Genomic DNA, 27,216 nt, shown 5'->3' with positions numbered 1-27,216 from the left:
GTTGCCTCTGTTCAAAGGCAAGGCTACTTTAAATGCAGGATCATCAGAACAGGGACAGCAGGCATCAATTCAATTTCCGACGTTAACATCAAATTACTTATTTAATTTCACGCCTGATGAAGCATCATATAGCTACACACAGAATCATTTCACTTCATTTGTTATGCCATGTTTTTTCAGTCCTTAGCTTGTCTGCCAACTGACAATTTTAATTACGACATGAATTTGATTGCACTTTTGAATAATTAGCACATCAAACACAAACCATTTAAACACCCAACATTTCCCATAAAGGTATGTGCATATGTCTGCGTGGTGCCTAGTGCTCGCTGATAACAGTGTACATTTAAAGAGGGGTTGGGGAGATTGGGGTGGCAGTTGGGGGGGGGGGGGGTGTAAGGGGGTGGCGGTAGGAGATGGAGGGCGGCGCAGCAGTGGTGAAGATCATTAGCCAGATGTCTTATACTTACATCACTCAGTCTTTCATGTGAGCAGCTTCGGTTGGAAGCTTTAGAATCACTGCTGATACTTTCACTGTCGCTGTCCCTGCAGCTGTGTTGAGAAGGCTTGAGCTACAAAGCAAAGAGAGAGAGAAAAAAAGATGAAAGCTACAAAGATGGAGGTAGGGACGGCCTTATCAGACTCCAGCAGCAAACTCGCGCAAAGCAGTAAAAGTCATTTTCCAGGCACAATCATATGAAAAAAAAATGTAAATGGAAAAACGATATGACCCAAGCATCTAACAGTCTGGAGAACAGTGCGTGCATAATGCTTTGCAAAGTTCTCATCAGAGCCAAGGCAGGATTTATTAGCCTGCCTAGCTAGCTTTGGTGCATTTTTCAACCAGTCATCTCTGCCAACCCCCCTCAGATTCACTTCAGGGAGAAAAAAAAGCACCCTTAACCACTTCGGCCCAGTAAGCCAACAGAAGGAACCAAGCCAGGAAAGCCACCGATTTGTGAAGTGGGCGCATCACAGAACAGTTTGAGGAACTGTTTACCATGACAGGCTATTTCACATGGCAGCCAGCTTGTACAAGTTGTACTTTATGGGACAATAAAAATGAGGACAGAGAGGAAAAAAATTGCCATTTACCAACACCATCCATCATTTACAGCAAACAGGAGGAAAAAAAAACACCCTGGAGTAAAACGCATAATTAAAATGAAAACAGCCTTTTTTGTAGCCATTAGCACTTTGAATGGATGCTTTCCCTTAGAGGACTGCAACTGGGTCAAAGGCAGCGAATCGCTTTGTCGCCTTAGTAGGAAATGTGAGGAGAATGACATGCCACTGCTCAGCTCGTTGTGCATTACATGCCACACAAAAATAGCTGAAGGAGACACAACACACTGGATGGATAAGAGGAAGGCACACTCTCAACGGGGTTGAGGGGAGCAGCAAATGGTTTGCTTCCACTAATTGTATTAGCTGCAGCTGCTTTAGTGATGGGGAGACAAATAAAAGCTTTCAGAAATGCACAAGTCAGGAAAGACCATGGGTGTGGAGAGCACAGTGTGATCCGAACAAAGATTTTCCTCAATGTTGCCAAGTCTAATACATCACATTCACAATAAAATCAAGTTATTTGATATCGATGCTGACTAAGCTTGTCATGTTGCCATATTGCTCCACTAGGCAGAATTTAATCTCCTGCAAAGTCAATGGGCAGAATTCGCCCGCTGGCAGGATCGATGGCAGGCAGGGGATTTCAGTGGGAGGCCCAAAAATCGGTTTCCCGCCAGTGCGAAATGACCACGGCAGCTTCCAATGCTGCCCACCATGGCAGCTCAGGAATCCTGCTGGAGACTGGCGTGAAACCAATTTGCAACCCAAGGGCCGATCAGAATCTTTCCAACGTCTGATTGTCCGCGATACCAGTGGAAAAAGCAGAGTGATTCAGGACGTGTCTGGACCAACATGATATGCTAGACATCAGGACTTATTACAGAAAGGCCTGGGGTTGCCCCCCCGAGTTGGGGATAGAGACTGCCAGCAACCCTGGACGACCTCAGCAGTGGCTGGGAGGAGCATTCATCAGGTGGATCTTCCAACTGCAGTATCATTGAGAAGGTCCATCTTCCAGCCTCAGCATGTTCCTGGAGCTCCACCTTCTTCCCTCAGGGAATCTATCTTCTTTCTTCAATAGTGGGTCAGTGATGTTGGGCACCTTTTCAATATGGCGCCCAGATATGATGGCGAGAGGAGTGCCAGCAAGCCCGTCCCCCCACAGAAGGCCCCACAAAAGCCCCGGATGCATAATTAATGAAGTCGGAGACACTGTGGTTTTTCCTCAGCTTCTGCAGAGGGAAACACTCCCCACCCATGACTTGCACTGAAAATCTCTATCCTTGTTCATAGCGGGACTCTCTGATGCCACTAAAAGTGAATGGAGTTTTGGCTGGAACGCCAAATTCTCTGTTCTCACTTGCAGCAGAACGGATAAGATCGAATAACACCTTAGTCTCAGGTGGCACAATTCTGTCCCAATGTGTCAGTGCCAATACTTTTAAGGCTCTATTCCCAGCTATTCTTTTCTACATGTTCCAATTGGAGATAAGTGATATCTCTAGCTTGTGAAATTTGCAAACATTTCATTAAAGGTACTGAGACTGAACTTGGCAGCTCTCTTGTTCAACATTGTTCTTTGGGTTCACAAACCTATACTTCTAGGACGAAGAAAATAAATGATGTAATGGGAAACCAGCAGTCTTAAAATGGCCCTCAAATGCAACAACAGGAATGACAGGAGAAACAAAATGACCCAAGTGTTTGACAGTACTTGTTTGGCAATTTCTGTCTGGAAAGATGCACTTACGTGCAGAGGTTTTCATTTTTAAGATTGCTAAATATAGGGTGGCACAGTGGTTAGCACCGCTGCCCTCATAGTACCAGGGACCCGGGTTCAATTCCAGCCTTGGATCACTGTGTGGAGTCTGCATGTTCTCCTCGTGTCTGTGTTGGCTTCCTCCAGGTGCTCTGGTTTTCTCCCACACTCCAAAGACGTGTGGGTTAGATTGATTTCTGATTTGATTTATTATTGTCACATATATTAGTATACAGTGAAAAGTATTGTTTCTTGTGCCATATACAGACAAAGCATACTGTTCATAGAGAAGGAAAGGAGAGAGTGCAGAATCAGTGATACAGTCATAGCTAAGGTGTAGAGAAAGATCAACTTAATGCAGAGTAGATCCATTCAAAAGTCTGACAGCAGCAGAGAAGAAGCTGTTCTTGAGTCGATTGGTATGTGACCTCAGACTTCTGTATCTTTTTCCGGATGGAAGAAAGTGGAAGAGAGAATGTCTGGAGTGCATGGAGTTCTTAATTACGCTGGCTTTGCCAAGGCTGGTTTGTGATGGATTGGGCTATATTCATGGTCTTTTGTACTTTCTTGCATGTTGGGCAGTGCAGGAGCCATATCAAGCTGTGATACAACCAGAAAGAATGCTTTCTATGGTGCATCTGTAAAAGTTGGTGAGAGTTGTAGCTGACATGCCAAATTTCCCTAGTCTTCTGAGAAAGTAGAGGCGTTGTTGGGCTTTCTTAACTATAGTGTCAGCATTGTGGGCGTGGGGGGAGGGCAGATCAAGTTGTTGGTGATTTGGAAACCTAAAACCTTGAAGCTCTCAACCCTTTCTATTTCGTCCCCGTTGAAGTAGCATGTTGTCTTTTATGTTTCCTGAATTGATGACAATCTCCTTCTTTTGTTAACATTGAGGGAGAGATTACAGTTGCCGCATCAGTTCACCAGATTCTCTGCCTCATTCCTGTGCTTTGTCTCATCATTGTTCGAGATCCGGCCTACTGTGGTGGTGTTGTCAGCAAACTTGAAAATCAAATTGGAGAGAAATTTGGCCACTCAGTCATTGGTGTGTAAGGAGTATAGTAGGAGGCTGAGAACACAGTCTTGTGGGGCACCAGTGTTGAGGATAATCATGGAGGAGGTGTTGTTGCCTGAGAGTTAGGAAGTTCAGGATCCAGTCGCACAGGGAGGAGCTGACACCCAGGCCACAGAGTTTGGAGATGAGTTTCGTGGGAATATGAATGTTGAAGGCTGAACTGTAGTTAATAAATAGGATTCTGACATAGGTGTCTTTGTTATCCAAGTGTTCCAGGGTTGAGTGCAGGGCCAGGGAGATGACGTCTGCTGTGGACCTGATGCGGTGGTAGGCAAACTGTAGTGGATCCAGATAGTGATCTCCAGGGAGATTGGAACTGATTTGTGCCATGACTAGCCTTTTGAAGCATTTCATAATGACAGTTGTCAGAGTCACCGATAGTCATTACAGCACGCTACTTGGTTTTTCTTAGGTACTGGGATAATGGATCATCTTCTTAAAGCAGATAGGAACCTCAGATTGTTGTAGAGAGAGATTGAAGATGTCTATGAATACCTCCGTCAGCTGGTCAGTGCAGGATCTGACTGCATGTCCGGTTACCCCCATCCAGGCCAATCCGTGGATTGACCTTTGAGAAAGCTGCTCTGACATCTGCAATGGTGACCCCAGATACAGGTTCATCCAGGGCTTCCAGGGTGGAGGGCATGCTGTTGCTGACCTCTTGCTCCAAATGGGCGTAGAATGCATTGAGTTCATCAGGAAGTGGTGCATTGGTGCCGGCGATTTTACATGCCTTCGTCTTGTAGTTTGTTACGTCTTGCAGACCTTGCCATGGTCAGCGGGGGTTGGTGTAGCTAACCTGGAACTCTAGTTTGGTCCGATACTGTCTTTTGGCATTTTTGATGGATCTCCTTAGATCGTGTCTGGCTTTCTTGTATAGGTCAGGGTCACCTGACTTGGATGCCTCAGACCTGGACTTCATAAGCAGTGGCTATCCCCCTTCATCCATGGTTTCTGATTGGGGAACACATGGATTTGCTTCTTTGGCACACAGTCTTCCACACACTTACTAATGAAATCAGTTGCTATAGTGGTGTACTCATTCAGGCTGGTCACAAAGTTTTTAAGTACTGACCCGTACACTGACTCTAAGCAGTCCTGTCGGAGATCATCTGATTCCTCAGACCAACATTGCACAACTTTCTTTGATGTATTCTCCCGCTTGTAAGCTGGGAGCAGGAGCATGGCCTTGTGATCTGATTTGCCAAACTGTGGGCAGGCAGTAGAGCAGCAGGCATGTTTGATATTTGTGTAGCAGTGCTAAACACTGCCATGTTAAATTGACTCTGGTGTGAGGGGGATTAGCAGGGTAAATATGTGGGGCTATGGGAAAAGGATCTGGGTGGGTTTGTTGTCAGTGTAGACTTGATGGGCCGAATGGCCTCATTCTGCACTGTAGGGATTCTCTGGGAGCTCCGGTTTCCTCCCACGGTCTGAAAGGCTTGCTGATTAGATGCATTAGCCATGCTAAATTCTCCCCCAGTGTACCTGAACCGGCACTGGAGTGTGGCGACTAGGATATTTTCACAGTAACTTCATTGCAGTATTAATGTAAGCCTACTTGTGACAATAAATAAATAAAAACCTTTTAAAAATTGCATGAACAGAAAGACATAAGTTCTAATCAGCAAACTTTACATAATGACTGCTGAGTACACTCATGATATACCCCTTGGTGCATTATCTTTATGCAAGCGTTAACAAATGTAAAACAATATGTTAACACACAAGTAAAAATGGCACTTTGAGTCAATGTAATATAAACATGCTAAGCATTCACCAGTTGGAATCATGTTTATTCGGGGAAGAAAACAAAGACGCAATAAAACTGATTTACCACAAGATGGGAGAGAACATTTTACATATTCACCAGTCGTAATGAGTCATAAACACAAGTATGAAGAACATTTTTTATGATTTTGCTTCAGTTTTAAACTTCAAGTTTATTTATCAGCGTCACAAGTAGGCTTACATTAACATTACAATGAAGATATTGTGAAAATCCCCTACTCACCACACTCCAGCACCTGTTCGGGTACAGTGAGGGAGAATTTAACGTGGCCAATGCATTTAACCAGCACATCTTTCGGATCACAAGAGGAAACCAGAGCACCGGGAGGAAACCCACACAGACATGGGGAGAACATGCAGACTCTGCACAGACAGTGACCCAAGGGCGGAAATTGAACCTGGGTCCCTGGCGTTGTGAGGTAGCAGTGCTAAGCACTGTGCTGCTCCAGATAAGGGAGGTATCCTTCAGATAACAAAGAAAACCTCCACACAAGTGACCCCAAAGCTGCAAACTACACCTGCAAAAATAGACCACGAATCATAAATTTAATTAGATACCCGATTTTTTTCTGTTGAGACAAATCATTTCAATGCACAACAGAAATCAAGGCTGAAGTTAAATATACCAACACTAAAGTTTCCTGCATTACACACCATTCTCTAATTGAGGGAAAGGATTAAATCTATCTGTGGACTTTTGCTAATTTCTAACGATGTGGTAATAAAAGGTGCACTAGGGTAGGCTCAAAGGCGAGCTGCGCCTTGATATTTCGTCCTTCTTTTGAAGTGACATGTTTGATTCTCTCAAATCTTCCTTGTACAGCCTTGTCAAACCAGCAGCTTTTGGACAGAGACCTGTGTCTCAGCATTCTGTGGCACGGAACACAGAGGCAGGGAGTTGCCCCTTTGGGCTTGCACAGGAGGTTATGAACGATGCACTGTTGCTTCTGAATGTCACACTGCCGCTTATTTCTGCCAATCAATAAGCAAAGAATTTGGTCCCATTCATAAACTCAACAAAAAAGGACAGGATCAAAATGGTGTTAAAAATACTAAAGGAATTTCATGAGAGGCAGTATCCTTTAATATTAACCTTTGCAATGAAAAGTGGAATGGCCCAGTACACAAAAACTATGAATTCTACCTGTAGAGATACAAAATATAAAAACACCTTCCAATATGATTAAGCAAAATTTCCTTTCAATGTTAAATGCTCAGACACTTGTCACTCTGTGTATTTTAACTCCACACCTTTGACCGTGGGTACCCTAAGTAACAAAAATTAAAAATCCCAAACAATTCTGTCAATTGCAGTTTAATGTACAGTGCTGATTTTCCTTTCAACAGCAAGATTTCCAATGAAAATGTGCAAATTTCTGGCACTGTATATTCTATTCCCCACCTTTAACCAGAATGCTTACTTCCTTTATACCAGAACACAACTTTCCGTTCACAAAAGGAAGCCATTTGACAACAACCAACAGGCCAAAGTACTCACTCTTCGAAACATGGCTAGGAATTAACTTATACAGCGTCTTTTTCATTTAACTTGTACCATCAAAATTGCCAGCAACTACATCTGTCATTGATTTCCACGCAGTAAGTGTTCTGTTTTTATAACACTGTTATTTAAGGAAGAATTTTTTCCACTCTGTCTCGTTTTAGTTTATCATGCACAATTTACAACTGTTTTTAATAAGCAATCAGCATGTATCCCTGGAATAATGTGAACAAGACCACAGCCACGTTACTGATGTTTTTTTAAAGCCTAATTTCTCTTCCTTTGATGTTTAATGGTTAGCTGTTGAAAGAAAAATGAGCGCAAACCTGTTAACACTTAAAAAAAACTCCATTAACTCTTCTGAGGCAGTGAGAAGTAAGATACAGATGGCAAGGTGCAGTCAAAAACCTTAAAAATTGCACCCTTACTGAGCAAAACTTCTAACTCTCAAATGTATTGGAGTACATCACTAAACACTATTTCTACTTGTATCTGAAGTGACCACAATATAGGCCCATCCTTTGCAGTTGCCAAGCAACAAAGGCTAACAAGTGAAGGCTGATGCATAGTTTTGTTGTGGAGATGCCGGCATTGGACTGGGGTAAACACAATAAGAAGTCTGACAACACCAGGTTTAAGTCCCTCTGACCTTTGGGTAAGCATTCTCCAAGGCAGCCTTCACAACACACAACAGTGCAGAGTCGCTGAGCAGAGACTGATAGCCAAGTTCCGCACACATGAGGACGGTCTCAACAGGGATCTTGGGTTCATGTTGCACTATCTGTAACCCCCGTGACTTGCCTGGGTTTGCTAAACCTCACTTACTGTCTGGAGACCATACACATCTCTTTAAACTGGGCTTAATGCTCCTTCCACTCACATTGTTGGCCACTTGAAGACTTGAACAGTAGGTTAGGTGTAAAGACTTGCATGCAAATCAGTAATCTGTAAACTGTCTGTGCTGTTATACGCTCTGTCTGAGGCCAGAACTCTCCATTTGCCTGATGAAGGGGCAAACCCTGAAAGCTTGCGAGTTTACTACCGGATAAATCGGTTGGACTTAAACCTGGTGTTGTCAGACTACCTGCATAGTTTTGTAATGTACGTGTGTGCCACAAACATTTTGCAGTTGGGCAGTTTGGGATTGCCAGGCTGTGACTCCTTTGTGAAAAGATACTTCTGTGGCACTTCCATTTACAATGCAACAACTTGCATTCGTGCAGCACAGTGGTTAGCTCTGCTGTCTCATAGCGCTAGGAACGCGGGTTAAATTCCGGCTTGGGTCATTGTCTGTGTGGAGTTTGCACATTCTCCCCATGTCTGTGTGGGTTTCCTCCAGGTGCTCTAGTTTCCTCCCACAATCCAAAGATGTGCGTGTTAGGTTGAATGGCCATGCTAAATTGACTCTAGTATCAGGGGATGAGCAGGGTTAATAGGTGGGGTTACAGGAGTTGGGCCGAGATAGGATTGTGGTTGGTGCAGACTCATTGGGCCAAATGACCTCCTTCTGCACTGTGGGGATTCTATGAGCACCTTTAACATTGTAAAATGGCATTTTGCAAGAGCATCATCAAAGAACTAATTTGCAACCAAACAATGGTTCCACCAACAAGGACTTTCGTCAAGTGTTTCAATTTGTGATATGCTACAACACAATTAAAAACAAGCAAGCTAAGACTCATTTACCCACTAATTGATCCCCTGCCTATAATGGTAGGACTTGCTTTAGCCCATGTGAGAGATCTAGGGCCACACTGCTGCTTCACATGGGTATAGCAGCTGCATGCACACAGGTCTGCTGCGTTATGTCTACCACCTCCTGCTGTGAAAGTCAAGAGTTAAATGCAACTTGCAAGTAATATCTATGCAAATTAAAATTTCTAATTTTATTTTTTCTAAAGAACAATGTAACAGCTCCAAAAGTCTAGAAAAAAGCAACATAGAATGTGAAATAAAATTTTGGAGGAGACTTATCCCTTGGAAATAAATATCCACTTTCACAAATTACTAAATTTACTGCTGCAAAATCAGATTTTTGTGCACTTGAGATTGTTCCTGCAATCAAACTTAAGTGAGGAGAGATCAGGTCAGTAACACACTCTTAATATGCAGGGCTCTGATTTTATTCTTGTGAGAGACTAATTGGATAGTTCTTTCTGAAAGCGAGCACATGCGTGATGGATTGAATGGCCTATTTCCCTCTTGTATAATTTCCCTTCAAATTGGTGTTATTGGGGGATGCGCCCAAAAGCTTGGCCAAAAAACAAAGTTTTAATACGAGTGCCAATAATTACATGGGAGAGGGAGGGGTTGAAAGATTCAAGAAGCTTAATTCCTGGGCTCAGGTCTCACTAGAATGACAGTCAAGCAATGGAAATTGAGAACACTCCAAGGGCCAAAAAAGTGTGAACCTTGATTGCTGGGATTCTCTAATCCCTTGTCCATTAACAGAGAATTGGGAGTTCCAGCCAAAATTCTGTTCACTTTCAGTGGCACCAGAGAATCCATGCCACAAACGAGGACAGAGACACAGTGGCACAGTGGCTAGCACTGCTGCCTCACAGCACCAATGACCCAGGTTTGATTCCCAGCCTTGGGTCACTGTCTGTATGGAATCTGCATGTTCTCCCCGCATCTGCGCAGGTTTCTTCTGGGTGCGCCGTTTTCCTCCTACAGTCCGAAAGACATGCTGATTAGGTGCACTGGCCACACTAAATTCTCCCACAGTGTATCCGAATAGGAGGCAGAGTGTGGCAACTAGGGGATTTTCACAGTAACTTCATTGCAGTGTTAATGTAAGCTACTTGTGACACTAATACATAAAGCTTAAAACTTTAAACTTTTGGCAAATGTTGTGACTTGGTCTCAATTCACCAATGAGAATCATAAAACACTACAGTGCAGAAAGAGGCTCTTCAGCCCATCGAGTCTGCACTGAACACAATCCCACCCCAGGCCCTACCCCTATATCCCTACATATTTTACCCGCTAATCCCTCTAACCTAAGCATCTTCGGACATGAAGGGGCAATATTAGCACGGCCAATCAACCTAATCCACACATCTTTGGACTGTGGGAGGAAACCGGAGCACCCGGAGGAAACCCACGCGGACACGAGGAGAATGCGCAAACTCCATACAGACGGTGACCCGCGCCTGGAATCGAACCCAGGTCCCTGGAGCTATGAAGCAGCAGAGCTAACCACTGTGCTACCGTGCCGCCTCTTGGTCTCCCCTCTTTGCGACTCCACAGTCAGCGAGAACTTGAAGGAGAACTATGTGCCGATCAACTAATCAATACAGTTAAGATTTTAGGGGCTCTTGGAATTAAGACAGTATTTGATCAAGAACACAGTTTTAAACAGTTCCTCGCTATGAGCGCGCTGACCCAGGTGGAGATGACTGACAAGAATGCTTTGGATTTGGTGGGCTTTGTAATGGGATTTTCATACTGAATTTATTATTCTGTAACCTAACAAGGGTAGTCATGTTCAGTCCGAAGGGGCTGTAGTAATCGGTGGCAGCAGCAAAGCACAGTTCGCCAACAAGGAATATTTGAGTATTCTCTGCTGCCCCCAGCAGCCACACTTCCTCCTCCATCTGGGAGTCGGGATGTTTGCGGAATACCTTATTTTCACAACCCTTACCCAGGCCACACTCTGGCAAGAAAGAAAGCAGGATGCACACACGCTGACTTGGAAGTCTAACAAAAAGCTAGCCAACAGCTTTGAGAAATCCAATAGCTTAAAACCGTTCTAAACATAAACCCATGACATTGCAAGTGTGTGTGGGGCGCAGGGGTTGTCATAGATTAAGCTGCAGATGTAGCCAACATTCCACTACAGGGGAGCATGATAACATTACCTCTTGGCAACGTTGTACTCATCAATGTCCTTTGAAAATAAATTGATCTCCATAGTATCCCTTAAAAGAAGAAGCAGTTAGCCAGCGGAGCAGATGAGAGCCCTCTGAAATACTGAATTGCTGCAAATGAATTTGAATGCCTGTTGCTGGAGCTAAAATTGAAGCCGATGATCTTTTGAGATGCCTACCCAAAGATCTAAAGCATATCAGCCTCCTTGTGCCACAGTGTCAACCTCTGGCTCAGCTGGTCAAGTTACTGTCTCCAAGTCAAAGTGTGCAGGGCAAATGCAGCAGGTTGTCACTCCCAGTGCAGTACTGAAGGAGTGATGCACTCCTGGGGTTTTCAGCTGAGGCAGCAAACCGAGGCTCTGCTTCCTCGCAGCAGAGGATACAAAGATCCCGCAGCGGTACTTCGAAGAAGAACTGGAGAGTTCACTCCAGTTCCTGGCTCAATATTTCAACCAACACGGCGAGATTTACAATGGCCAAAAATAAACCAAATGATTTTGTCATCATCTCTTTCTGTTTGTGCAACCTTGCTGTATGCAAATTGGTGGGTGCATCTCCCTCATTAAAACAGTGCTTTTAAGATATGTATTTCAATCATGTTTCTCTGCAGGATGTTTTAGCAGTCCCTGGGATTTTGTCGGCACCATGTTGTCAGTAGCCGGTGTCCTTCATTGTTACTGAAGCACTATACTTGACAAGAAAAACAGGAAAATGCTGGAAAGTGTCAGCAGGTCTGATAATTTCTGTGGAGACAGAGTAGAGCCAATGTTTCAAATCTAATTGACCTTCGTCAGAGCTGGTACAATTGAATATAATTAAGTATAATTGACATCATGTTTGCGGTGATCTGATCTAATGCAGTGTTCTGTGGTTTTAATATTCCCCTGGGGATTGCAGACTAGAGCTTGATTGGGCTGATTGACAAGGCATGTCATACGACTGGAGACAGCTATGCTTCACAAAGAAATCCAGTTTTAGTGTTGTTTTTCAGAAGCTGCTTGAAACAACAGTGCAGTTCCCCCTTTCCGGAGTTGTAGATTTTGCTGTCCAAAAGTGTTGCTGCTTAGATGCTGCTTTTGAGTTCGGGGAGTGCAGTCTCTCTCTTTTCCCCTCTCTGAAGACTGGAAGCTGCCAGAGACTGGGTTTATCTCTCTGAAGTTTTTCTGTTTTCTGAAATATTCTTCTCTGAAAGCTGTTGTTTCAATTTCTGTCCATAGATTTTAAGAAGCTGGAAACCTGGTGTCATGTAAGCATACATTTGTCCTAACTAAATCTGAAAAAGGATATATGTCTGTGGGATATAATTTTAAATTGGAACAACAGAGATAGCTAGCTGTTAAGAGATATACAGTGTCATGTAAAAATTATGTTAATTCCTTTTATTATATTCTAACCAAGTTCTTAAATAAACTTGGTTTGATAAAAGCTTCCTAGTGGGTCGCTGGAATCATACCCGGAGTGAAACACCTTATGCTCACATTCAAATGTAAAAACTTAGGGTCTAGGCTAACTTCACAACTTTCTGACTTGGGTCTGAACACCTCAAAAATGCTTCATTGGCTGTAAAGCACTTTGGGGTCCAAAAAGGTGCTCTATAAATGCAAGGTCCACCTTCCCTCATCAATAGACTAACGTAGGTATGGAATAGCATTCAGTCCTAGAGATCCATTTGTTTTCCCACGTACTTTTCCAATGAAATCAGTAAAGAAAATATAGCTCTTCAGCCCAAAAGCTAATTAATGTATTGAAAAATGATAGTTGACTTAATGCTGGGAAGATGGCTGACAGAGATAAAATGGTTGCTGAATCTGAGAGTTTTGTTAAAAACCCTGTTGTTCCATGGCGGCAGAAAGGTATGCTGCAGTTTTCAGTCATTGAGATTCCGTGTCATCAGCTCTTGGTTTCCCTTAGCAATGCCTGGCAACAGCTGCACAGTTCTGCAGTAATAAACCTGGGAGAGTTTAATGGATTTTATTGTTCTGCATCAATGTTTAAGCATCAGCATTCTTACATCCTAGGATCCTACACTCCCTCGAGAGCTGCGTCGAGGAGATCTAATTTACCTAAAAGCGTTTATAAATTTTTAATTTGATTTAACAAGTAAATTAACAAGTCCCTTATTCAAGCAAGTTTTATGGCCTCGTGTCACTCAAGGATGGCTGTGAAGATTTTATACTTAACCCAGTGTGCGACTGAGGGCCATTGTCATAAATTGTCTGCTTGGTGTTCATCTGTGAAAAGGCAGTCGGGGGGGGGGTGGTTGTTGGTAGAAGGAATGTTACTTCCAGATTATTTGTCAGGTTACCGCATGAATTCCCCTTTTGGGAGGGGAAGAGGAATAAATACACAGTGGACATACTGAACAGAAAATAAAGACGTGTCGTCTTTTTTCAATTTTAATATGCTCCTTGAAAGTCGATACTGGAAAACTGGCTGTGATAAACAAGTCAAACATCAGCTACATGTCCTGACCCATCACAATTCTTTACACTGGGAGTGGAGTGGCAGGGAGCAGAAGAGATGAAGTAGCAGAATGAATAACCAATCTGCCCGTTGTCAATAATCCTGTCGTAATTTGAATTTATCAAGAGCATTGTACAGCAGTAAATCTCGCACCACAAATCAACTCCTGAGCCACGCCGCACAATCCATAACCTGTTAAATCCCCACGAGTATGGAAAATAATCCAAAAAGATAACTGCGTTTAAAATTGGTTAAAATAAAATTGGGTTTGACAGCTAAATGGACGGTGCAACCTGGGGCATTCGGCAAACACTGACCCGCACAAGGGAAAAAAATGGTGTACTTTTCCAATATTCTGCAGCCCTGTACAGTGTACGCAACAGAATTTCACGCTTAACATGGCATGAGACCAGACTGCTGATGGGCGATTAGCTCAATGTGAAAAATGCACAGCACTCAAGAACCACAGGCAAACAGGGCAGCTTGCAATGATAGTTGCCGAGGAATTTGTTTATCGGAAGAAATGTTTGGTACCCAAGTTCCACACTGCATGAAACTCATATTCAGAATTTGAACAGAGATGTGCGACTGGGATTGACCTTCCCGTGGAAAAATAATAGGCTGATTTGTTTGGGGGAAACGATCAGATTTTGAACCCTCTTGACTGTTGGGATGAGGGAAGCTGCTAGGAAACAGTGTGCACTGCGTGGCCGGGTTTGAAGGTCAGCTCGTGGGCGGTACATTGTGATTTTAATTATTATTGCATGCAGGTTGGGCACAGGAACAGTAGGAACTGGAGTAGGCCATTCAGCCTCTCCAGCCCACTCTGCAGGAATACTGAATCGGAATGAGGGCTATGTTAAAAACCACAATGACAAAATGAAGGCTTGGGGAACAAGCGTTTAAATGTTTTTTTTGCTCACTCCTCTTAACCTGGGGAAAAAAATACCTACTGATGCAATACTCCAGTCCTATCGAAGGGTACAGATCAACATTTGCCCATCCCACGTTGCCTCTACAGAAAAGAACGCCCAATTGCCAATGTTCACTCGTAAGGCAGCACAGTGATTGGCACTGCTGCCTCACAGAGCCAGGGTTTGATTCCACAGCTTGAGTCACCGTCCGTGCTCAGTCTGCACATTCTCCCTGTGTCTGTGTGAGTTTCCTCCGGTTTCCTCCCACAGTCCGAAAGACGTGCTGGTTAGGTGCATTGGCTATGCTAAATTCTCATTCAGTCTACCCGAACAGGCGCCGGTGTGCGGCAACCAGGGGATTTTTACAGTAACTTCATCGCAGTGTTAATGCAAGCCTATTTGTGACACTAATAAATAAACTTTAAACACTTTCCTGTCAGGAAACACTGGATAGAACTGCATTCCCTGGCAGTAGTACGAAAGGGTCCTTTGTATTCACATTCTTGGTAGCAGTCAATGCTTTATTTTAAGAGTGGAGGGGGATTAAGAGCAGATTAATGCATTGATTGTTTTTTTTCTGAGATGTAAATGTGGGAGAGAGGTGGAAGTGGGGGAGGTTACCGCTTAAAGTCAAGCTGTTCAGGTGGAGGGGATCACTTTGTCTGATACTAAAATGGGGAGAATTTGCATCCAAATATCTTGTGATGTACTGGCGAAAAAGGAAGGACGCAATTTTCTCATTTTGAAACTCTGGCCAGAATTCTCCGACCATTCACGCCAGCGGGATTCTTTGTTCCCGTTGCAATGAATAGAGATCTGGCTGAGCGCCAAATTCTCCGATCCTTGCTTGCAGTGACGGTGGCAGGATGTGAATGGCCAGAAAGTTCAGGCTTAGGTTGTAGCAGCGAGAAGATGGAATGTTTCCTACTGCAAAGGGTGTTTCACACTGTATACAGTAGTGCGACAGGCCTGGGTGGCATGTCCGGGTAACATATTGAAAAGATGCCCAGCCAACATCACCAATCCACCAACAATGGAAGAAGGTGGACCAGCTGAAAATGAGGAGTGATCTCAGGGGTGCTCTGAGAACCAGAAGATAGACCTCCTGAGAATGATGATAGATCTCCAGGGACATTCTGAGGCTGGGAGATGAAACCCCCCCCACCCTTCCAGGACACCTAGTCTGGAAGGTAGATATACCTCTGACTCGTGCTGTGGTTCAGGCGCGTGGGCAGCCTTCATGCTTTGATGAGTCCCTACATGTGCACGCCACATCGTTCCAAATGTTTTCACGTCGGTGCATTTTCCCACTGCCATGATGGAGAATCCAGCTCCTCTGAGGTTCACACTGGCCTTTGGCAGGATTTCCGACCAGCCTTGGTAGGCACCAGCAGAAGATTCCGCTGCAAATTCACACTGGCATGAAACCGAATTCTGGGCTACCCACCATATTCTACCACCATCCTCCTCCCCATTGAACCTACCAATAGGGCCTTGGGATAAATCCGCCCAAAGTCTTTAAGGAACCAATATATTAGTGTCCGAATTCTCTGTAAAGTGCATTCATCTGAGTTCTTGGGTGATGGAACAGGACTCGAATATCTAAGCAATTTCCTAATTGTTCTCAGCTGCTTGTTCGAATCTTTCACGCTCTTGATTTTGTTCTTGCCATTCAAATTGAAATACCTGAATTCTGGCTGCTGAAAACCTGACAAAAAGTATCTCTGCGGCTTAATCACAAACCTGGAGTCCGCAGGGAATAGACAAATGTCAATTAGGTTAGGATTCCACTGACAATTCAATCAAAAAACTCACAGAGGAAAGACAAGGAACCTTTTGCAGTGTGGTTTGCCTCTATCCAATTGGCCTGACACACGAAGGGACATAGAACACTCCCACAAAAGCCTGTGCCCCAGCATTCATTCACTCCCCATCTCCATTCACACCCAATGAAAACTATTTCTGCCCCACCAAGGAAACTGATAAGGCAACTCTTTTTCGGCATACATGACTGGCCTCCAGCTAAATGCCACAACCCATTTTGAGATGAGGGTGTGGAAATCGCCTTGTGTGGTGATGAGTCCTCATCTTCAAGCCTCTATTCCATTCCCCCCCCCCCCCCCCGCCCCCATCACCATCACCACCACCACCAGAGACCAACCTTTTTTTTTGCAGGTGGCACAGTCAAGGCCATAGGAAAGTCTTACCTAAGACTTGGACTCAGCAGGAGTCTGGCAGATAGGGCAGCCCAAGAAGTACTGGTTCCCAGGTCCTCAATCACACATCTGCAATGTTTGTGCAAAAAACAAAGTGGAAATTTTCCTTCTCAAAAGAGCCAAATTGTGTTCTCACCAGCTCAAAGCCATTGAACCCATCCCAAACATTTGTGTTCTCAGAAGGAAAATAACACACTCACACACAACCTTAGCCATGATCTTGAAAGAAATACAATCTGACCTGCCTCAGGCAACAGCAAAAATCATGCATATAATCCATCCACAGTAATAACCTGTGTTATGTCTGGCTATTTTAAAATAGATGCACTTATGATTATTGTCCTGAATCAGTGGAATTTGTATTCCTAGGGCTAATAATGTTTAATAAATGAGAGCAGATAATGAACCTTGCCCATGGCACACATTCTGATTACTAAAGGATAGCAAGAGTGCAGCAATATTCAAAGAAAGCAAAAATATTTCGCACAGTAATTCTAATACACCGAGTTATTCACATTCAGGGTGCATTGTGTGTGGTGTCACCAGAGGTTGCCACTCAGACGGGACTTGAGCCAATCTAAAATTGTCAGTAAGTCAAAGGTCATGCCCCATTACAAGTTATATATAAACAGGTAACTGACCTCTTGACTTCCAAAAGCCTGCCCACCGCCTACAACACACAAGTTAGGGGTGTGATGGAATACTTGCCTGGATGAGTGCAGCTGCAACAATGCTCAAGAAGCTCAATATCAACCAGGACAAAGCAGCCCCCGACTTGATTGGCACTCTGTACACAAATAGTCACTCCCTCCACCACTGACGCTCAGTTGCAACAGTGTGAACCATCTACAAGGTGCACTGCAAGAATTTACTAATGCTCCTTTGCCAGCAGCTTACAAACCCACAGCCACCACTGTTTGGAAGGCCAAGAGCAGCAGATACATGGAACGCTACCACCTGAAAATTCCTCTACAAGTCACTCACCATCCTTGCTTGGAAATATATCATAGTTCCTTCACTGGCACTAGGCCAAAATCCTGGCAGTTCAAGAAGCAGCTCTCAAGGGCAATTCGAGATATGGAATAAATATTGGCCCTACCAGCAACGCCCACATCCTATAAATGAATTTTTAAAAAACCTTTATGGATTTGCATTAAACAGAATAAAATATATATTTTTAATTCATTCATGGGTTGCTGGCTTGCCAGCATTTATTGCCCATCTCTCGTTGCCCTTGAGAAGGTGGTGGTAAGCTGCCTTCTTGAAATGTTGCAGTCCATGAGCTGTGGGCTGGCTCCACAATGCCGTTAGGGAGAGAATTCCAAGATTCTGAACAAACAACTGCAAAGGAACAGCAATATATCTCCAAGTCAGGATGGTGAGTGGCTTGGAGGAGAATTTGCAGGTGGCGGTGTTCCCAGCTATCTGTTGTCCTTGCCCTTCTAGATGGATGCAGAAAACATATCTAAGTCAAATCATTCTTCCCTGATGTGAATGAGAACAGTCATATCCTAAGCCAATTACTGCTGGTTCTGAAATTACCAAGAACTGCGGAGTATTCAAAGCTTGAAACAGGCAATTTGGCCCAAATGGTTCATTCCAGGGTTTAGAGTCCACATGAGTCTGTTTCCACCATACTTCATCTAATCCTTTACTTCCAATTCTTTCTCTCTCATGGACTGATCAAATCCCTAAATGGTTATATATGCCATTCACCTCAACTATTCTCCATGGTGGTAAGTTTCACATTCTAACCATTCTTCGAGTAACAAGGATTCTCCTCAAGCCCTAATAGATTTTATCGATGGCTACTACGGGAAAATATCCACCTTTTGGATTCCCCCACACATGGAACCATCTTGAAATTATTTAAAGCATACTTCTAACGAGTTATTATTTTTGCCTCAGGTGATGCAGGGGGAACAGAGCACGGCATGTTGGTACACAAAAGGTTTGGCCTCTGTTACATTCTGAGTGTAAATAAACTCCACTTTCTTTCGCTTCTGATGAAGGCAAATGCAAATCATATACCAAAGACACTCAGTCCTGCTGGGCTCCGACAGGGAATTTCAGTAAAAATGAAATTACACACAGTCCTCAACAACTCCAGACTGTCTGGCTCCAATCAATCATTCGCTTAGAGTTCCCAGGTGCTACTTAAAAGGGCTCCGACTAAAAAAAGCCATAGTGCACTTAGTTACCTTATTAGTGTACTATAGACTTCCCATGTTGTTTCCCTGAAATGGCACGCTGGCTGTTTATCATCATGCTGCACTTTATGTTGAGACTACGCCATCATATTTTTCATTCAGATTTTCATGATTTTTTGGATAAATTTTAAATGAAGGCCACAATTGGCTGTTTTTGATTTTGCAGCATTAATAAAACCCATTATTAAAAGGCAGCTTCGCCGCTTTATGGGTCTGAACACTTAGCAACATTGCAGTCCTTTCACTCATTAACCAATGTTCTTTTACAAACTTGGTTTAACTAGCATGTTGGCACAGTGGTTAGCACTGCTGCCTCACAGTGCCACAGACCCGGGTTCAATTCCCAGCTTGGATCACTGTGTCCGTGGAGTTTGCACGTTCTCCCCGTGTCTGCGTGGGTTTCCTCTGGGTGCTCCAGTTTCCTCCCACAGTCTGAAGGACGTGCTGGTACGGTGTATTGGCCATGCTAAATTCTCCCTCAGTGTATCCAAACAGGCACCAGAGTGTGGTAACTAGGATTTTCACAATAACTTCATTGCAGTGTTATTGTAAGCCTACTTGTGACACAAATAAATAAACTTTAGCTTGTGCTGCCATCAACATCCACGGATACGGGCTTAGAGAAATAGCAGAACATGGCAGCACAAGGCAATTATTATCCATCATTTTGACAACTATTTTATAACTTCAGCCAGCTTAATTGTTTGCTTGGAATTTGCTGAAATAATTTTGGCAGTTAACAAGACAGCTTTTGTTTCTACCTTAACTTGCTAACAAGGCATATTTTTCAGCGAGGCCTAAAGAGTTTGGACAACTGGATTCTTGATCTTGAATGTTTACCTAGACACCCAGACCAAAGTTATCTAATTAGATAATTACTTCTTCACATCAATGACAGTCCTTTATATAACCTTGTTAAAAAAAAAGCCTTTTCATATAATTCTTCAGGTAATACGATCTGATTTACTTGCTTCAGCTATAAAGTGGCTATAATCCACACCAAAGAGGAAGACATTAACTCAATATCATCAGGATTTTGAAATGTTTCTGGATAAATTGTATCACTTATATGACGAACGATTTAACAAAACACATACCTAAAGTATTCAGGTGAACTTCTTGTCTTCTTGCTTTATTATATCACGCAAGTGGCTTAACTTTGTTACAGCCCTAAGGTTTCTCCGACTGCCCATTATTGTTTCCTGACTAGACTTCTTATCTCATTGTGAAATGGCAAAAGTGCATTTTGTTGCTAAGTTGCAATAAAGGTATAATGGTTTGAAGAATGTTATATGATCAAATCTTATCCCTATGCCAGAGAATGTAGTCTCACGTGAATATCCGAATAGGGGGAGGTTTCATGAAAAAACTATGTGGTATATCAAAGAACCTTTTGTTTAAAACAGCAGGAAAATGTCTTCGATATTATGACTCAAACTGTGGAATGTATTTTCCAAGAATCCTACTGACACGCAATCACTGCAGATCTATTTCCCTCTTCAATGAGTGAAGGTCCATGCCCTCTGGATACCTACCTTAGAAAATGGAGACTTTGGCCAACACTGCCAAGACTGAATAACTCGAAAGCCAGAGAAGTGTCTAGTTCGAAGGTCAACCACTCAGCAACAATCCAACGTCAAAATATCACTCTTCACCATACATTGAGCCACTCACACCACCAGCAGAACATTGGAGTGAAGTTCAGGAGACTAAATCCTACCGGAAACTGGCAGGTGCCACCAAATGCAGCAAAGCCAATGCGCTAGGCACTGCTTCAATTGTCCTGGTCTCCCCAACATCAAGGAATGCTGTTGCTCAAACTGGCCCAGAGGCCACCACACAAACAAAGTAGCTTGGGGGTCTTGAGGATTATTTTTGGGACATTGAGACCGTTTGAGTGGCTTCCTGCTTCGTCACACATTGAACCTCCTGAGGTCCACAGGAGAAAGCATCCTCCTCAAAGAACCCAATTAGCTAACAGCTAATAAAGCACTCCCATCAACACAGGACCTTAAACAAAAATCTAACCACCCATCCAAAATCCCTGCTTAATGCATTTCACACCTGATAAACGGACAACAGTTCCACCCCTTGAGGCGTATCTCCTGGTTGACTGGAAACATCACCAAATGCAACCTGGTAACTGAGTCGGGTGACTAAGCTCTGGGGTTTAAAGTTAAAGTTTATTTATTGGTCACATTAACACTGCAATGATGTTACTGTGAAGATCCCCCAGTTACCACACTCCGGCACCTGTTTGGATACACTGAGGGTGGCCAACGTACCTAACCAGCACATCTTTCAGACTGTGGGAGGAAACTGGAGCACTCGACGGAAACCCACGCAGATAGAGGGAGACGCAGCAGCGCTCACCATTGTGCCACCTATATCAATCTCCCACGGAAAATCTGGACATACCTCAACTGGTTGAGGACCAGCCAGGGAAGCTGGCGCCACTGGTTCCCCAAGTGGAACATGAAGAACAGCTCAAATTGTGTCTGTGGCCATCCCAGTCAGGCCTATCTCCACACAGTGAACTTGTGCCCTGAAAGATCCATTTCTGGTGGCATCACTACCCTTCACACTGCACCAGATGAAGCTGCTGAAGGGATTGTTAACCTCAAATTGAACTATATCTGCTTCCCTAGCCAGGCCAGGTGAATTTTAAAAGGTCACTCAAATTTTCTGATTTATAGACTTTTCCAAAGCAATTGCATTAGCTGTGATGGCCCCGAATTTCTTTAACAATTTTCTACCATAACTATTGTCAAGACTTTTTTTTGATTGATGTCAGAGGGAGTCAAACCTTCTTATGTCTTTTCCAAGTCTAGCGAGGGCATATGATGGCCCATGGGACTGGGGGCAGACATTTCTAATGAAATCAGGTATACTTGCCTCCAGGAGATCACCCTGGAGCCCAGAAAAAAGAAATTAACTTCCTTTCACACTGAAATCCAGACCAGCCCCATTACATAGGAGACCAAAGGATAGGTGGCTGGAGAATTGAGTTGACCTTGGCAACCCTGCCTTGGCAAGTAGCCGGGGTTGTTGTCAATCATGTGGGGTGAGAGATGCTTAAGATATGCCCATTGTTGCACAGACGTGGGATCATCCCATGCAAACCAGATGTGCTACCACCCACTAATCTCTCAAACCCCCACAGGGTTAGCATTGGAAGGCACTGGCAGATGTGAATCCAGATATAATTGCTAGGGTTGTGGCCACAGACTTTTATGGTTATAGTCTCTAATTAAAGGGTACATTTGCAAAACAGCATTGTGCAATATTGCACTGAAAGTTGTTAAATCAAAAAAAGAATGCCCCCTGTACATTGGCACTTTCATCAATTAGCTCCGAATAGTTTGACAAATTCTGATACAAATGAGTCAACCCAATGCAGAAACAGGGCAATCCTTCGGAAAATTTGACCATTAGCCAGCTTAAAAGAAAATGGTGACGTGTTCGGCAACATTTGTGCTGACATAGTGGTGGTGCTGATAATTTTAATTCCCCACACTCGCCTGCCATGAACTGACAAACTCAGCCCAGCATCCTTCCTACAGACCTGCAGAGAACTAAAATGGGAGCCTGTCCAAAACTGCAGCTGTCTGAAGCCATTAACTGCTGAAACACATTCTGTTGTTCGACCTCATTCTTATTACAGCATAACTGTTCATTAAAGAAATTTCTGTGCAATTAATTAAATTATTCCCATGTCTGCACCACAAAGCCATTACTCCAATATCAGTTTTCACTTGTACTCATTTCAGCATGCGTTCAAATGCCAAGTCACATCTCTGGGGGCAGCCAGTCCCTGTAAAAATGCACTCTTTACTGCTCACTTAGACTATCATTTCTCTTTTTATTGCCATTCATTTTCCACTAGGAATTGTGCGCAAGTACATTGGCAAAATTTCCAGTATATAGCAGCAATGAAATTTGCTACAGACACTTAACACTTGGATCAGGTTGGCGCAAAGCTCATACGTAACCTGATAAACAAACATTTCCAGTTTGGAGATCTAGACACCACAGAAAGCAGGCAAGTTAGCAAGTTATAACGCTGCTGTATAATGTTCAAGCAAACACTCTTGCAGGTCATTAGTACGGGCACATATACAGATGCCTATCCTGAAAGGGGTAATGCATTTTCTTCTTTTAAAGGGATTGCAATTCAATTTCAATTCGATTGTCAGGCATGGTGGCACAGTGATTAGCACTGCTGCCTCACAGCACCAGGGACCCAGGTTCAATTCCGGCCTTGGGCGACTGTCCGAGTAGAGTTTGCATGTTCTCCCCATGTCTGTATGGGTTTCCTCCGGATGCTCCGGTTTCCTCCCACAGTCCAATGTTGTTCAGATTGATTGGCCATGCTAACTTGCCACTTAGTATCAGAGGGATTAGCAGAGCAAATACTTAGGGATACGGGGATAGGGTCTGGATGGAATTGTTGGCGGTGCAGGGTCAATGGGCCGAAGGGCCTCCTTCTGCACTGTAGGGACTCTACGATTGTCAAAATCTTTCATTTGTGCTATTACACGCGTTGAAGGCAATGGGGGAGTGGTGAGAGGCTGTCAGACATTCAGATGGAGTCATTGACTGGTTCAGCGTTTTCTTGCCTGGGTCTCCAGAAAAACCAACAATGTTCCTTTACTATCTTCAGCCAATGTCACTCATGCTATTAATTCTAATACTATATATTTTTGGGTTAATTAAGGTAGGCAATTAGACCCTTTTAATCTTTAAAAAAAAGCATGATAGAATGTGGTTAAAAAGTACTACTGAACCCTCTTAAGTATACTGCTGGTGGGTCATTGCGCACAATTTACTAAGAGAGGTTAAGTATTTCCCCGCAGCTGTTGAACGATGTGGCTGTTTTCACTGATGAGTGGCTGGGTGATTTGCTGAGGCACTTTGCAATGTCATTAACAAGTTAGTAACAGTTAAAAGGCACAACAGTTGTTGCAATGTCTCCACATCCAGGTTTTGCTGTAAGCATCATCTTACGCAAAAACCCATGTTGCTCAAGCTCTCATCTGGCTCCACAGTTGATCTTTCTTCCTCCCTTTTCCACGTGAATTGGGATACAGTGAAGAATATTGTTTCATAGCATTTTTAGGGGAGAAGGAAAGGAACTAATGCAGAATATAATGTCACAGTCACTGGAAGATCAACTTAATGTAAGGTTAGTCCATTCAAATGTCTGATGGCAGCAGGGAGGTAATTGTTCTTGAGTTGGTTGGTATGTGATCTCAGACTTTTGTATCTTTTTCCCAAAGGAAGAAGGTGGAAGAGAGAATGGCTGGGGTGGGTATGGGCCTTGATTACGCTGGCTGCTTTCCCGAGACAGTGGGAAGTGTACATGATGTCAACGGATGGGAGGCTGGTTTGTGCGATGGACTGAACTATGTTGACAACCCTTGGTAGTTTCTTGTGGTCTTGGTCAGAGCAGGAGCTATACCAAGCTGTGATACATCCAGAAAGGATGCTTTCTATGATTCATCTGTAAAAATTGGTGATGATCATAGTGGACATGCCAAATTTCCTTAGCCACTTGTTGAGAAAGTAGAGGTGTTGAAAGGCAACAGCACTGCTCATAACAGGTTTGAAAACTGTGTGGTGAATATACTAATTCTGTACCAATTTGTTGCATTAAAAGTCTACCCTGAGCAGTTGTGCAACTTGGTTACTAATCTGCCCCATTGTTTTTTTTTCCCAATGACTTTCAGCCAAGATAGTTTGTGTCAGGACTACGACGGTCGAGAAAGTCACCCTGAACGATCATTGAAAAATATTACACCTGCCTTCGCAATGACTGTCGCACCAACAAAAGGGTCTGTGAGGAGATTGTCACTTTTTTTGCTGGATATGATGGCAAAATTGCAGGTCATGTAATACACTTAAAGAAGCGTATTCAGCGTGGGCCTGACAGAGGAGGCACCTTCATCAAACTGCAGGAAGACGAGCGGGAGAATAAGGATAATTATGTCTCCGAGATTTCCGCTCTGAATCAGGGGATAATTGAGGTGGACCCAGAGACCAAGGAGATTTCGAAGTTGCTGGATTTTGGCAGCCCGTCCAATCTGCAGGTCACACAGCCTTTACTAGGGATGGCCTTTACAACTCCAAAAAATCTAAAATTATCCATAGGACAAAGCTTTACGATTGAAAAACAATGACAAAACAAAAAAAAAGTTGCTCATTTTACACTACTACCCAACAGGAAGTAGTACCATGTTCACCTTATTCATTGACATTTGGTTCCTGTGGGGCCCTTTTGGATTTAATGTTACAAGATGGAACTACTACGTGGAATTTGTGCATTTATACTGCCTCTTGAATTTTTTAAAAAAATGTAAAATTCTATTACCTGTGCAGAATTTAAGACTACACATGGAGACCGAGTGGGGGACACCATTCCTCATCAAAATGTCCGAAGCAGTACCTGCAATTACTGTTGTCTTTCAACACCTCTACTTTCTCAACAAGTGGCTAAGGAAATTTGGCATGTCCACTACGATTGCCACCAATTTTTACAGATGAATCATAGAAAACATCCTTTCCGGATGTATCACAGCTTGGTATAGCTCCTGCTCTGACCAAGGCCACAAGAGACGATCAACGGTTGTGAACATAGTTCAGTCCATCATGCAAACCAGCCTCCCATCCATTGACATCATCTATACTTCCCACTGTCTCGGGAAAGCAGTCAGCATAATCAAGGCCCACACATGCCCCAGACATACACTCTTCCACTTTCTTCCTTTGGGAAAAGGATATAGAAGTCTGAGATCACATACCAACCAACTCAAGAACAGCTTCTTCCCTGCTGCCATCAGACATTTGAATGGATTTACCTTACATTAAGTTGATCTTCCGATGACTGTAACACTATATTCTGCTTTCCTTCTCCCCTAAAAACGCTCTGAAACAATTCTTCATGTATCCCAATTCATGTGACAATAATGAATCAAATCAAAAGTCTTTCTGCTCTGAATGTTAAAAGTGACATTCTATTTGTCTTAACATTGAGTAGTGAGTTGCTCTTCATGCAAATGATGAGTGTAAACTGCTTCAGAATATGAAACTGTTGTGTAATTCTTTGATGTGGTTCGGAACAGCCACATCTCTTGCTAATTACTTTCATTTCAGAAGTTACATAGAAATACAATAATTTATATAATTACCTTTAATATCAAAAAATGTACAGAGGCACTTCATAGGAGCATTATGGAGAGAACCTCGACATTGGCCACCACAATATCAAGACAGATCGTCAAGTTCTTGGTCTAAGGAATAGGAGCATCTTAAGAAAAAGTTAGGTGGATTGGTCATCTAAATTGCCTCTTAGTGTCCCAAGACGTAGATTAAAAAGGTGGAGAGGTTCACCAAGGGAATGCCAGAGCTTTGAGTTTAGGCACTGGTGGAGCAATTAAAACATGAGCTGGAAAACAGACAGTCTCAGTGATGGAGCAGATACGTAATTGGAAGTTCATCTCAGAGTCAAGATGAAACTAAGACCATCAACAGCTTTGTTCAACTGCAGATGGTTATCAGAGAGATGGACAGAGTCAGTAATTGGGGACTGGAATTTTTAGTGAAAACCAAGCGCAGTGGCTTCAGTGTTACCAATAATTATTTGGAAGAAACTTCCACTCACTCAGTACTGGATGTTGGACAAGTAGATTGATAATTTGATTTGATTTATTGTTACAGCTTTTAGTATTGTTTCTTGCGTGCTTTACAGACGAAGCATGTTGTAAATAGGGAAGGAAAAGAGTACGCAGAATGTAGTATTACAGTCATAGCTAGGGTGTAGAGAAAGATCAACTCAGTGAGAGGTAGAGGGTGTGGAGGGGTCAAGAGAAACAGTGATGAATTAGATCTGTGTGTGGTCAGTGTCCTCGTGACATTGCCAAGAAGAAGTACTTAAATAAAAAATTGGAGAAGCCAATGATAAATCCTTATGAGACATCAGAGGTAACTGGATTAATATGAGGTTGCCAAAGACCTCCACAGAAATAAGTCATTTAGTCCAAATAGCTTATTGTAATAAATTGAGGGTGACTTGAAGAGGCAAAGCTTTACTGCCAACAAACAAATGATAATGGGTGGGATTTTACGGCTTTGCTTATCCTGAAACTGTATAATCCCATCCGAGATCAACAGATCTTTCCATTGTCCACCCCTCACCCGCTCCAATTCTCTGGCGGGTGGGTTGGTAAAATTTCAGCCTGTATCTACAAACAGGGCCCGACAGAATAACTATGTGACTACACTACACTATTCCTCCCTGGCTCCAACTCAGGTCCTCTCCTGACCCGGGATACGTGCCTTTGAACACAAT

At 43.3% G+C, this 27,216-nt stretch overlaps 1 protein-coding gene across 5 annotated transcripts in view; it reads right to left on the bottom strand.

Moving 5' to 3' along the window:
- Positions 1-27,216, bottom strand: part of auts2a (activator of transcription and developmental regulator AUTS2 a) — a 1,149,797-nt gene that overhangs the window by 613,842 nt on the left and 508,739 nt on the right. For all 5 annotated transcript variants that reach the window (XM_080210334.1, XM_080210338.1, XM_080210336.1 and 2 more), the window contains exon 4: positions 471-572. In XM_080210334.1, the coding sequence (XP_080066460.1) occupies positions 471-572 (102 nt within the window). The remainder of the gene's footprint in view (positions 1-470; positions 573-27,216) is intronic.

The sequence above is a fragment of the Carcharhinus amblyrhynchos genome, chromosome 23, assembly GCF_965287045.1.
Source record: "Carcharhinus amblyrhynchos chromosome 23, sCarAmb.v2.hapA, whole genome shotgun sequence".
NCBI lineage: Eukaryota > Metazoa > Chordata > Chondrichthyes > Carcharhiniformes > Carcharhinidae > Carcharhinus > Carcharhinus amblyrhynchos.
Note: the sequence above shows the minus strand (reverse complement) of the source record. Positions and strands in the feature narration are given on the sequence as shown.